A 12,097-nucleotide genomic window follows, 5' to 3' on the forward strand; every position below is an offset into this window, starting at 1 on the left:
TTATATGTGCTCTAGAAGTAAACTTGGCGTGAAAAAGACAAGAATGTAAATTAAAGATATTGTGAATTAGTGTGTTTTATAATAGCTGCATACCATAACAATGGATATAGAATAAACAGGTTGTGTGGAACAATTTGCACTCAGGGACACTTCCAGACCAAACACATCTGTTCACAGACGACCTGAGACATCGTAGTTGTGCTGTCATCAGACTGTGACAGTCAGGAAGAGTGAAGATTACCAAGTTTTGACAGCAGGAAGTTGTTACAGACAGCAAACTCCAACATGTTCTCACTCCCGACTCGTCAAGCACAGCAGCTTGCTGAGTGGCCCTAAACTCTACAGTGTCACTTTTCCATGTGCTCGGCCACTGAGTTAGCGATCATAAATGTGCAACATTAGTTAGACTTACAAAATAAAATTTAAAAACATGACATAATATGAGCTTAGTTAGATTTAGGGGAATAAATGCTTGGCTTTGGAAAACAAATGTGGCTTTTGGTTAAAATAAGGAATGATAACTTTGTAAATAACGTTGGTACGCCTCATGCACACACGCACACACACACACACACACAACAAAAGTTCAAAACAAAGCAAGCAACATGAGGTTACACATGGGACTTGAACCAGGGTCCACCACAGACGCCTCCTGACTCAGACTTTTCTTCCTCCTCATTTTTTTCTTTCATTGTGACGAGGGGTCATTATGATGCCTCACTCTGGACGATTACATCACAGTTGGTTCATGAGCGGGTAGAAGTTCTATGTACCTGGTATACTGTGTCTTCTCGAGGCCATGGTCTGTTCTGGTCCGGAGATGTCCTTTGTTTTTCCATATGGCCCATCATCTACAGAGAGCAAAGACAAACGGTGAAGCTTTAGAGTCTTTATATTTTTTGATGCTTAAAAGTACAAGTACAATAAAGTAATAATTAATAATTCAGTGTTTGCAAAAATCAGGCATGCTGGTTTGACACCTTTGAGGGGGCAGAGATTGAGATTAGAGCTTTCAAACATAACATCATCATCAACAGGAATCTGCTTCGACGTCACTCTCATACCACAGCATGCAGAACTGACTGCATTTCTTCCTTTCATTTCATTTCTTTCTCATTAATCCATTTCTGAATTAGTTCATGCGTAAAGGTATTCGTGGTTTTAGTTCCTTAAGATGAAAGAGAGTCCCTCATTGCATTGCACAGTGTGTTCTTCACATATCTGCTCCCACGTATTGCCTCTCTGCCTAAAACCCACACTATGGCATTTTGGTCAAGAGTAATCACCAGCCTCTTGGCGATGAAAAACAAAGCCAGGCTGGAGGGGCCAAATACTGCAATTCCTCAAATGGCCACTTGAGGCTGGCTCCAAAAGTTCCGCCACATCAAAATACTCAAGTTTACGGTTTGGTACAAAAAACAGTTTTGGTCTCGAAAGCTAATTTTTCTGCTTTGACAGCTACATATAGACAGAAAGGTTTCGATGTCACTTGTTAAAATTATATTAAGTCTCAAAGTTATACATAATGGAGGCCATGGCTGCTTTGAACGACAGCTACACCTCAGCTCAACCCACGCGTCAACTGTTCGGCCATTTTTGGATTAGCCAGGACTTAGACAGAGTCAGCCAATGACAAGATGGTGACGACACCACACTTCACAATGGATCTTCAGGAGCCTATCAGTGATGTCACGGAGACCACATCCATGATTCATACAGTCTGTGGTCAACAGGGATCACATGAAACAACCAAGCAGAATCCTTATCAGAGCCCCTAAATATTCATCCAGTGCAGCGCTGAGTCTGATGCACGTTAACCCAAGTGTGAATATGTAGAACTGAGCCTGAAATTACAGTTTTTCTTTAGGATTCCTCTGCCATCGAACAGGTGCAGCTCAGTGAACTGCAAAATGCTCTCTGCGTGTCGCGTCAGGGGTGTTTCCTCACTGACAAGCATAAAATTTACAAGAATTGTACAAAAGTGCTGTGTAAATGCTTGAAAAACCTCCCATATATAAAATCTGCTTAGCATTTTCACAAGAGCAGCGCATACACCTTGTATATAAGATGATTACATGACTCTAAGGTTTTCCAGGAACCTACAAAGTAAGTCACTGAAAGTCATTTTCAGTGGCTCGATGCACTGCTAAATAGACAGGAAGGCTGTTTGTGAAGTGCTGATGAAGTCAGTCTCCCCCCTGCCCGGGCATGAAACAGAGGCCATCATTGTTATATGTCACAGGGGGGAACAGATGTCCAGTTTTATGGTCTTTGGCAGAGACCTTCTGGCAGAGACGTGTGAGGATTTCAATATTTTATAAGTTGTTAATTGAGTTCTGCTTGGCTCTTCACAGGTGTCTGTTTGAAACTGCACTTTCAAACTGAGGATGGAGGACAACATAAATCAATATAGAAAATAGCATTGTAGTTATATTATGTACCACGTCCGCTTGTCCAAAGGCTGCAGTTATTACTTTATTTTTTACTTTTGCATTTTTTTGACAATGACATTAGATGTTTGTGTGAATGACCTGAAAACAGGCAGACAAAATGTGATCCAGCGGCAGCTTCAGTTCTGCAGCTGTGGACCCGTGACTTCAGTGCAACGGGGCCACCTACTGGCAAAAAAATAACAGCAGCCGCAGTTCCTTGCCTGTGGATGACGCTAATATTCTGTATCTACAGGCAAGGAACGTAAACGTTTCGGATATTTTAACTAGCAAGTCACCCGCAGACGATGTGAAACTTTATTATTTTTGCTATTGTTCCCATTTGCAGGACAGTCCTCATGCCGCAGAAGGATGGAGGAAGGTCTGGCGGAAAAAAACTGATTTGCATGTAGAAGTCTGAAGGAATTGCAAGATATTAGCAATGGCTGACAAACATAAACTTCATCTATGATGTTTTGTATTCATACAATTTATATATTATTAAACATTTTACATTAGTTTACATTACATGATTTCCCCCAAAAGATACAATTCAGTGAACAGGTACTGCAATACAACATAATTAGTTTCTCTCCTTCTCTTCTCTTCCTCTGCTCGTATGGAATAAATTTTGGCTAAAGAATCACTTTAATCTCTGCACGTTTTTTTTTTTTTTTTTTTTTTTCGCAGCAAGTGTTAAGAGTTTATAAATTTATTTATAAAGCAGTCATGAACACTTAGATTTCACTGTAAATATTTTACGGCCTCATCTATGATAAATGTAGGATATTAAGCATTTTGCTAAGCCACAGTCTTTAACTCGGTTTGACAGCAGCTGTGGAGCTGAGGCTGTTGTTGTTGTGGCTCTGAGGGGAGAGGATGTGTCCTACTTTACAACCTCTGCTCCATCGCTGGGGTGGCTGAAGTTAAACAATTCATAAGCCAATTCTCAGCTACTCTCATACCGCACTCCGAAAGTGTCATTAAGTGGCATTATAATCAGGGACAATTACGCCTCAGCTGAAACATGAACGTCTCTGCTAAACTTGCAGAATAAATAACTTTTCCTTAAAAATGCTTTACGGCACCTGCAGCAGCGTTTAAAGCAGCTTACTATCATCAACAGAGTTAGAAAGGATTTTCAAAATGCAAAATGTCCTGCGAAATCCTTTTATCTCCCACATTGTGCTTTTAATTCTCCTTTAAATTGCATTCACACTATCAGCAAGACTGCCTTCAAGTCTCAGTTTCACTTCAGCAGAGAAACTGCACTAGTTTGTTTTTGAAGCTACTGACTCACGCTGCTCTATGTAGGACACGTTTCATGATGCTGTCAGCACGCCTAACTGGTGCTTTTAGTTCTACTGGACTTAAAAAGCTAAACGGTGGCTCAGTGGTTAATTCCATCAGCTTGCAGCTTTTTCACTTGCTTGTCCGCTGTGACGTCATGCGTTTCCTCCCACAACAGAAAGACCTGCTGGTTAGCTGAATGTGAGATGTGTTACATGCAGCTTTTAGGATGTATGCCCCCATGCTGATTGTCAGCAATGGAAATAAATGGATGGATAAAAACTCGACACATTTTCGGTCAGATTTGAGCGATTTTGTCAGGCTTCTCTGTCAACTCTGCTTTCAGAGCTTCTTTACCCACAAATTCCTACGTCATCATATCAAGCCGGCTAACCTCCTTCATATGCTGCTCTGTATTTGTGTTACCACATCTCTCACACGTTCACAATACACACATGAAACAATATTCTTTCCCCTGAGGAATCTTAGATTTTGAGCTCAGTTCAGTGAAGGAAAAAATAAGCTCATGGCCATTTGCAGGCAGCAGAACAAGTCATAAAAACAACATGGACATCTTGCCACTTTATAATTTTGTCACGGAGAACATGTGAGCAAACAGTTTCCTATTTATGCATCCAGCAGAATCAGGAAGGAGAAGATGCGTTTAATTTAAAACTATAAAGTTATGGGCCAGAAAGGCAAACAATGAGCTGAGACACACTGCAGGGTCAGGTGATCATCCCAGGACTCAAACATTGGTCTGAATATACCTGGTCCAGTCCAACAACATCACTATGTGAAGTGTTTCCTCTCTAATGAGGCCCATTTCCGTAAAGCTTCTTACCTTCCCACATCCTCAGCATATAATCTTTTCTCCCTTTTAATTTCCACACATGACAGATTTCGCTGCCATCTAACACCTTTGAAATATGCAGCACTTTCCCCGCTGGTGATGTTTAGAAATCACTTCTCGTCCTAGCAGTGACAGTAGAAAGGAGGCCATTGTTGTCGTGTTTTCAGAGTTTAGGGATCTTCACAAAGGTGTAATAAGTTTAATAATTCATAAGTTGTGGATTCAGTTATGCTTTAAACCGCTTTCATAAGTTATGTGGCTGACTGTTTTCCTGCTGTGGGGCTGTCACAGGCATAATGGACCCCAGAGGCTGCTCATCATCACGCACACACACGCACGCACGCACGCACGCACGCACAGCCTCTGGCAGCTGAAAGTGATGCACACCCACAAGGATTCAGGCCACATGTACACCTGCATGCACACACACACAAAACACACAAAAGCAAACACAAGGCCCACATGCACACACAAAGAGGTCTCAAGGCAACTTGGCCATTTCTGTCTCTGTGAGGGAATGTGAGACAAACTGTTTTAGTCACAACTTTTTCCTCCCAGCGATGTGAATTCTCAGCTCTCGTTTCCCAAACCCACAAATTTCCTGTTCCAGAGGTTTGGTGTTGGCCGTATCAGCATACTGCAAACATGTTTGTCACAACAGGCATTTGGAAGCGCAGCACATGATCTCTTGGCAATAAAAGCCTTTTCAAATGGATACACACATTAGCTTCTCTGTGACACGTTTTCTTTTTAAGGCCTCTTTTCTCTGCATTCTCCCACTCGGTCTGATAAATTAGCGTCTCCTGGTGAATAATTTCAATGTGATTAGGCTAATGACTGCTGGCGCTGTCAGCTTACTGAACAGGTTGAGTTATAGATGAGGCATCAGGCCAGATTTTTCACCTGCAGCAGAAGCAGTGACATAATGCTTACAGTGTGAGCGTCAAGCAATAAGAGATGGCAATGACTTCAGCCCGTGCAAGGCAGGCTGACAGACTGAAGGATGGATGTCATGATGTCATGATGTCATGATGAAGAGCCAACTCACTTCTGTACAAAATTTTTCAAGCTCAGGATCATCAGCCATAATCCAACAGCAGCGACGCCACATGCTTTGAATTGTTTCCAAACTTTAAACAGTAACTGAAGAGAAAGCTGAAGGCTTTTAAAGTATTTTCAGGGCACAATTGTGCTTTTAAATAATTTTATAAGTAATATTAACACTTGCTTGCAGGGTTCTTTGGTTTGGTTCATCTCAGGTCATGTACACATTTCTGAGCCAGTGACTGCCGGATGTTGCTTTGCTACCAAGATGAACACACACTAAATATGTCCTCCCTGTCAGAAAAGGAGCCAAAGTGCAGCAGTAGTTCAGCAGCAGAAATAGATTTCCATCCCTGATATATTTGTTACAGAACAGCAAATTTATCTCGTGACAAACACACACGGTACAAATTACAGGCGTCTCCCGCTTGTTTTACAGGACTGTAGGTGAAAAATTCAACTGGTCAGATTAAAAACATCTATCCTGACACAAAAACACCCGCTAAGCCTGTGGTCTACATGTGTGCATGCTGGGATGAAGGGAATACCAACAGACACGGCTCTGCAGTATCTCCGAGGACTCCCTCAAGCCTTCACCAAACCTTAACGCGAACACACACAAACACACAAACGCAAACAGTATGACAACACACACACTCTTTGTCCTCGACGCAGGCTGCTGAAGATGAGGCTGCGCTGCTGACACCTGAGATTGAAAAAGATGTAATTGCTGTATTCCATACAAAAACGTCCTCCCGCCTCCTCGTAATCCTGCAGCAGTTTCAGCTTCTCTTCGACAAACTGAACAACAAAATCTGTAGAATTAATCTGTTCTGAAACAGTCTTTCTGTCCCGCTTTTCATATTTTGTCATGTAAAATGCTGACAGAAAAGCAACAGAGGTTTTATGCAAAGCAATATTTTGGTGGTTTTCACACCTGGCAACACGGTGAGGCAACCCTCAGCTTACCTGACTGCAGAGCTAAAAAGAAACAACCCCTCGTCAAATGCATGGCACAGATACACCTGGACAGAACTCAGCAATGTTCACCTTAAAGGGACAGTTCTCCCAAATATCAGAAATACATATCTTCTGCCTTTTGCCTGTTGTACTTTTTGGTTGAGATTTGGAGATATCGGTTGAAAGAAGGTTGAACTATTCCTTTAGTGTTTGTTTCCACCTTGAGGACCACCAAATTTTCCCAAGAAATCCATCCTCCCAAGCTGCCACCAGGTCTGATGACACAAACACAAGCAGCAGAAACACAGTTATTATCCATCTGGCCTCGAGGTCACCAGAAACGCACTGACAGGCGACGGGCCTGACCGACAGACGGAGACGGAGACGGAGACGAGGCTCGAGGTGATCCACAACAATACACACAAACACACACAGTTTCACACATAGACAACACAAAGAGGACACACTGGAGCACGCTCAGACGGACACTCAGGGTGATGTCACTTAATTAGCCAAACACATTCAAACACACAGTTTCTGCTTCTGTCACTTGCACACACACGGAAGCACACACACACACACACACACACACTTCTCCAGAGGGCACTGATGAGCTGTGGTGACCTTACATTATCTTCAAGGACTGTGGACTCTTCTAGGTAGAGCTACACACACACACACCCACACACACACTTTCTTTCTTTTACAGACTGCACAAACACGTACATGTATGACACAGGAGCAGACACACACAGCTTGTAATGTGTCTTGCACTTGCATTCACACACATGCAGGACTCTGAAGTGATTTCTTTGAACCTGACAGGATGTGCAGGTGGGCCTGTGTTATGATCAAAGTTTCACCTCGTTATGTTAGATATCACACACACACACACACACACACACACACACACACACACAGCTGTGTGAGAATCACTGCAGCAGCACTGGACCTGAGCTCGTGGCTCAGGTTATCCGACTTCGATCGAATTAGGAATCCGACTAACGATTATTTCCATTTCTGATTAAACTGGTCAGTTATTTTCATGATTAATCATTTAGCTCAAAAACATGTCAAAGAACTGGGAAAAATTCTTTTCATAATTTCACAGATCCCAAAGTGGGTTTGAGGATATTTTTCTAAAAAGACCAAGAACCCACCTGGCACACTGTGGGAAAACCTGAAATGCTACAGAGGTTGTTTGTTTTCTTTGACTTCTTTTGACTGCAGTTGTTTTAATGTTTAAGCTTCAGAGGAACTGATTGTTAAATTAAAATTTATTATTGGACTTTCACAGTTCTATAGACATTCAGAAACGCCGCTCAAAGTTAAAAATAATTGGCATGAAGCCCTACGTTGTCCATGAGCTGTCCAAACATTTAAGTGGCCTGAACACAAGTGCCAAGAACTCAACTCAACAGAACATATGAAAGACAAGTGACAGAAAAGTAACACAAGCACCAGAGTGAATACATGATTTAAAAAAATGGTTTTAATATGACCCAGACAAAATAAAAATGATTCATTTAGTGACAACAGGAAACACTAAATGAAAATCCCCAAACAATAACACATTTGCAAGGCTGCAACAACAAATGAATGTCCAGGAGATACGAGCACTGAACACAATAGGAAATATTAGCATAATAATGCTGCCTATTTATGATATTTTGTTGTCTGAGTTAATGTGCATAAGACACTTGAATGAACCGAAGCTACTGGAGTTTGCCGTATTTGTCCTGGTCGGCTGCCAGATACCAGCGTCCACATTAAGCTGAAGCGGCTGCTGCTCAGCCAGGCTTATCTTGTATATAAAAGAAAACACAAGATGCCACTTGAAAGGAGCAGAACTGAATGAAGTAAAGCACTCAGCTCGGTTCATTTTGTTGAATAAGGCGTTTAAGCCGACAAACCATCACAATCAACCAACTATTCAGCAAACCACCAGGTAGGCATCGCAATACAAATGAACTTGCGTGCTGCTGAAGAGCTCAGATAAAACGGAAGCACCTGCTCATTCACAGCCACAATGCAGAGAGATTGCAGCGTACATTTGAAATACAAACATTATTTTCTCATAAAAGGTATAGCACTAATTATCAGTCTCTGCTTTTACCAGTTTCCTGCTGCTCGTCTCATTTCACAGTTTAACACAAAAGTTTTCCCGCCGATGTCCATTAAATCTCACAGCTTCTGTATATGTGCTGTTATTTCCTGAGCTTCTAGAGGGTTCCTGACAAGGATCCTGATCTGGTTTGGAGCTGTTCACCACCAGAGTCAGCAGAGTTAAAGGATAAGTGATATTCTAGATTTTTTTTTCTTGTTGTTGGGAGATCCCATGAAAAAGGCAAACCAACAGTGAAGTGATCCCACTGAACAGCATTGTGTGTGTGTCCATGATGCATCCTGATGTATAGAGCTGCACTGTTGTCCAACTACTGACAGAAACACATCAGCGAGCCACACAGCACTGACAGACGTGTTCTGTCATTACAGCCAACAGACACTCTGGAGTGTATTTGTCCTGCGTTGAGGCTGAAGTCAGTCCTAAACACAGGCATGTGTCTTCTGACTACAGAGTCCAGCTGAGTGAACACCGACAAAGTCTTTTTTTAAAACACAGACGTACGTGCTCATCATTTATATCCGCCAGCCATTTTGAAGGATTTTCAGGACAATTTTGCGTGTGTGTGTGTGAAGTACACAGTACACACACAGGCTCTGAGTTGCTGAATGTCGGGGTGTCTGATTGCGGTTATTATGATGCTGAAGGCGATGAAGATGTGTAATTAGCTATTGTCCGCGACAACGCTGGCACACAGTGCGACTGTAGTTAACACACACAGCCTCAAAAAACACACATGCACACACAAACCGAGTAAATATAACACAAACGGGGGAAAATAATCAGAAGAAATAAAAGATTCATATACACCTCCCCTCCCAACCCACACACACACACACACACACACACACACACACACAGCTATCTGTCACCCACATGTACAGAGCAGCCATGAAAGGAACAAGCAGTAATTAGGACAGTTAATGGCTTTTCTGTAGTGGTTAATTGCAGCCTGTATGGATTGGTGGGCGAAGGCGTGGAGGTGGCGGGTGGCTGGGTTACAGAGGGGTGTCACCACTGCACTTTGCATCTGTTTTATCTCCCTATTTTCTCTCAAAGCTCCAGACTTTGTGTGAGACTTCCTCAGAGCAGCGACACAAAGTGCTCGCTCACTGGAGGAGGATCAGTCTAGAAACAGACGCATCATTTTCATAAGATTCAAGACTCAGTGCAGCACTCAAATGAGCTCTGTGTAACATTAGTTAGTTGCGACAAGATCTGCAGAATTCAGTCATATATTTTACAACAAGAGTTGTTCTGGTGCCGTAGTTTTTCTTGGGCAGACGGTCTCTCTAGTGTCAAATGCTGCTGTCGTGCCATCCCTCTGTGTCTGATCCAGATGGCTTTGAACAACCTCCAGCGTAAACTCACTCGCGGCAATATGAGATGAGCAACTGCACAGTACAACTCAGAGAGGCTTGGTGCGCCACACAGATGTTAAAGGGCACCTTGTGAAACCACTTCCTGCACCGCACTGAATTTTACGTTGGATGTAAGTAATGACCTGCAGATTTGCGCACAACACTGATGGATATTATTCAGCAGATGTTGATGCACAGTCCAGTTCTGCTATTCACACACACCAGAAGCTATGAAAGCGTTGGCTCCACCTGCTCTGAAAGAACAGCAAAACCAAAACCACAGTGACCCCACCCACCCCTCCCCACTTCCAACCAGCCATCCAATCAGTTAGACACAGTTAGACACATGTCAGTAAATCCTCCATAACAGGAGTTAAAAGTCTTGAAAAAAAGAACGAAATGAGCAGAAAACAACCTGGTAGGTGAAGGACAGAGACAAAAAAAGAAATAAACAAAACCCATCAAAAACTCCTTTGAAGTTTATTTTCTTTCCGCGTCGTGAATCTGACATGATGCTCAGTTAACTCTGTTGAAACGAATCAGCAGAGGGCTGGTAAGGGAAGGTAAGCGGAGAGAAAGACAGGCCTCTCTTTAACGGGTCACATGATTTGGTCGCCATCAGCTGCCGTACGTGCTGCCATGATGTACCTGTGCTCCACTCGCAAGCCACCGGAGGAATCTGAAAGCTCGAAAACGAAAATGACAGGAACTGAGAAGCAAGTGAGATGAGGACAGACATTTGTATTTCTGTCACTGAAAACATCGTGCAGAGCAGACTGCACGTCGCTTTCATCTTGCATGTACAGTATGTGTGTGTCTATGGTCGTATCTGTGTGCGCTGTTCGCCTGCATCGCCGTCACGCTCACAAAGGCAGAAGAGACTCCCCTCCTGGAGGATTATGGTCGCAACATGCGGAGCAAAAAGCACTTTGTGAGGAACAGCAGAGTGAAGTCATGCACAGCTGACGCCGACATCCAACACACTCACGGTCAGCTCAGTAAAGCTCAGAGAATGAAGCAGATCGACTCGCGCAGTCGGCGGTTAGCCAAGACGCCGATAAAACCCTCATCATTCATTTCATTCTCCTGCGTTAGGATTTTGTTTGCTCATTTCTTCGATGGTGATAAAAAAGATGCAACCAGCTCCAGAAACGCAAGACACAATGAGCAATCATTTGTACATTCACTTATTTTCTCAGGAAACACATAACCCGGCAGCAGGAAAAATTTCAGAAACACTAACAATCTAAAATGTGTCTGAAACCAAACGTCTGCTCATAACTTCTGGACTTTTCCAACCAGTCCCTCTTGAGGCTGAAACCACAGGGCAGAAGTCGTTTGACAAAGCATGCAGTGAAATGTGAGACCTCTATAGAGTCTTCATCTGCATGAAAAGACATAAAAGCAGCTCTCTGACTTTCAGCACATTCCCAGCCCTGCTATCAGCTTAGTTAGTCTCTGAGGCCATTGCAGAGAATATAGCTCCCACTATGCTCATTGGTGCATGAAATAGGATGCTGCTCACCTTATTAATACCCCTGATGCATCTCTCTAACTCTAGTATATTATAAGGGAAGAGAGGAAAACCAACTCGGTGCTTGTCTCATGTTTGCTAGTTTTTAGTCTTGACTATCAGTCAGGCTTAGTTTGTGAAAACAGAGCTGAACACAAACACTCGCTCAGGGATTCAAGGCAGCCACACATTAAAGCTGGCACACACTTAGCAGCTGTGCTACTGTTACACCCTGAACATTATGAAAAATGGGAAATGGAATAAAGCTTTCGTTTGTCTTCCAGTGCATAAGCAGCCAAACGTATTGGTGGAACATTAACAGCTGGTCTATACCACTGGAGGCATTTGACATATGGAAGTTCAACAGGGACCAGATGAAAGTCTCGCCATCTCTGGCTACAGCAAACCAAGCAGATAATCAGCAGTGAAAACGCAGTGAGTGTCATAAATACTCCTTTGCAGATGAACTCAAACCCACAGACCTGAACATGACTGGAGCCTGAAAAAAGCAAACACAAACAA

The 12,097-nt window shown here is 42.9% G+C and overlaps 1 protein-coding gene across 5 annotated transcripts in view; it reads right to left on the minus strand.

The window, feature by feature from the left end:
- The window catches only part of grip2b (glutamate receptor interacting protein 2b), a 197,487-nt gene that overhangs the window by 34,676 nt on the left and 150,714 nt on the right, over window positions 1–12,097 (minus strand). For all 5 annotated transcript variants that reach the window (XM_046385014.1, XM_046385012.1, XM_046385010.1 and 2 more), the window contains exon 2: window positions 774–851. In XM_046385014.1, the coding sequence (XP_046240970.1) occupies window positions 774–851 (78 nt within the window). The remainder of the gene's footprint in view (window positions 1–773; window positions 852–12,097) is intronic.

The sequence above is a fragment of the Scatophagus argus genome, chromosome 3, assembly GCF_020382885.2.
Source record: "Scatophagus argus isolate fScaArg1 chromosome 3, fScaArg1.pri, whole genome shotgun sequence".
NCBI classification, from domain to species: domain Eukaryota; kingdom Metazoa; phylum Chordata; class Actinopteri; family Scatophagidae; genus Scatophagus; species Scatophagus argus.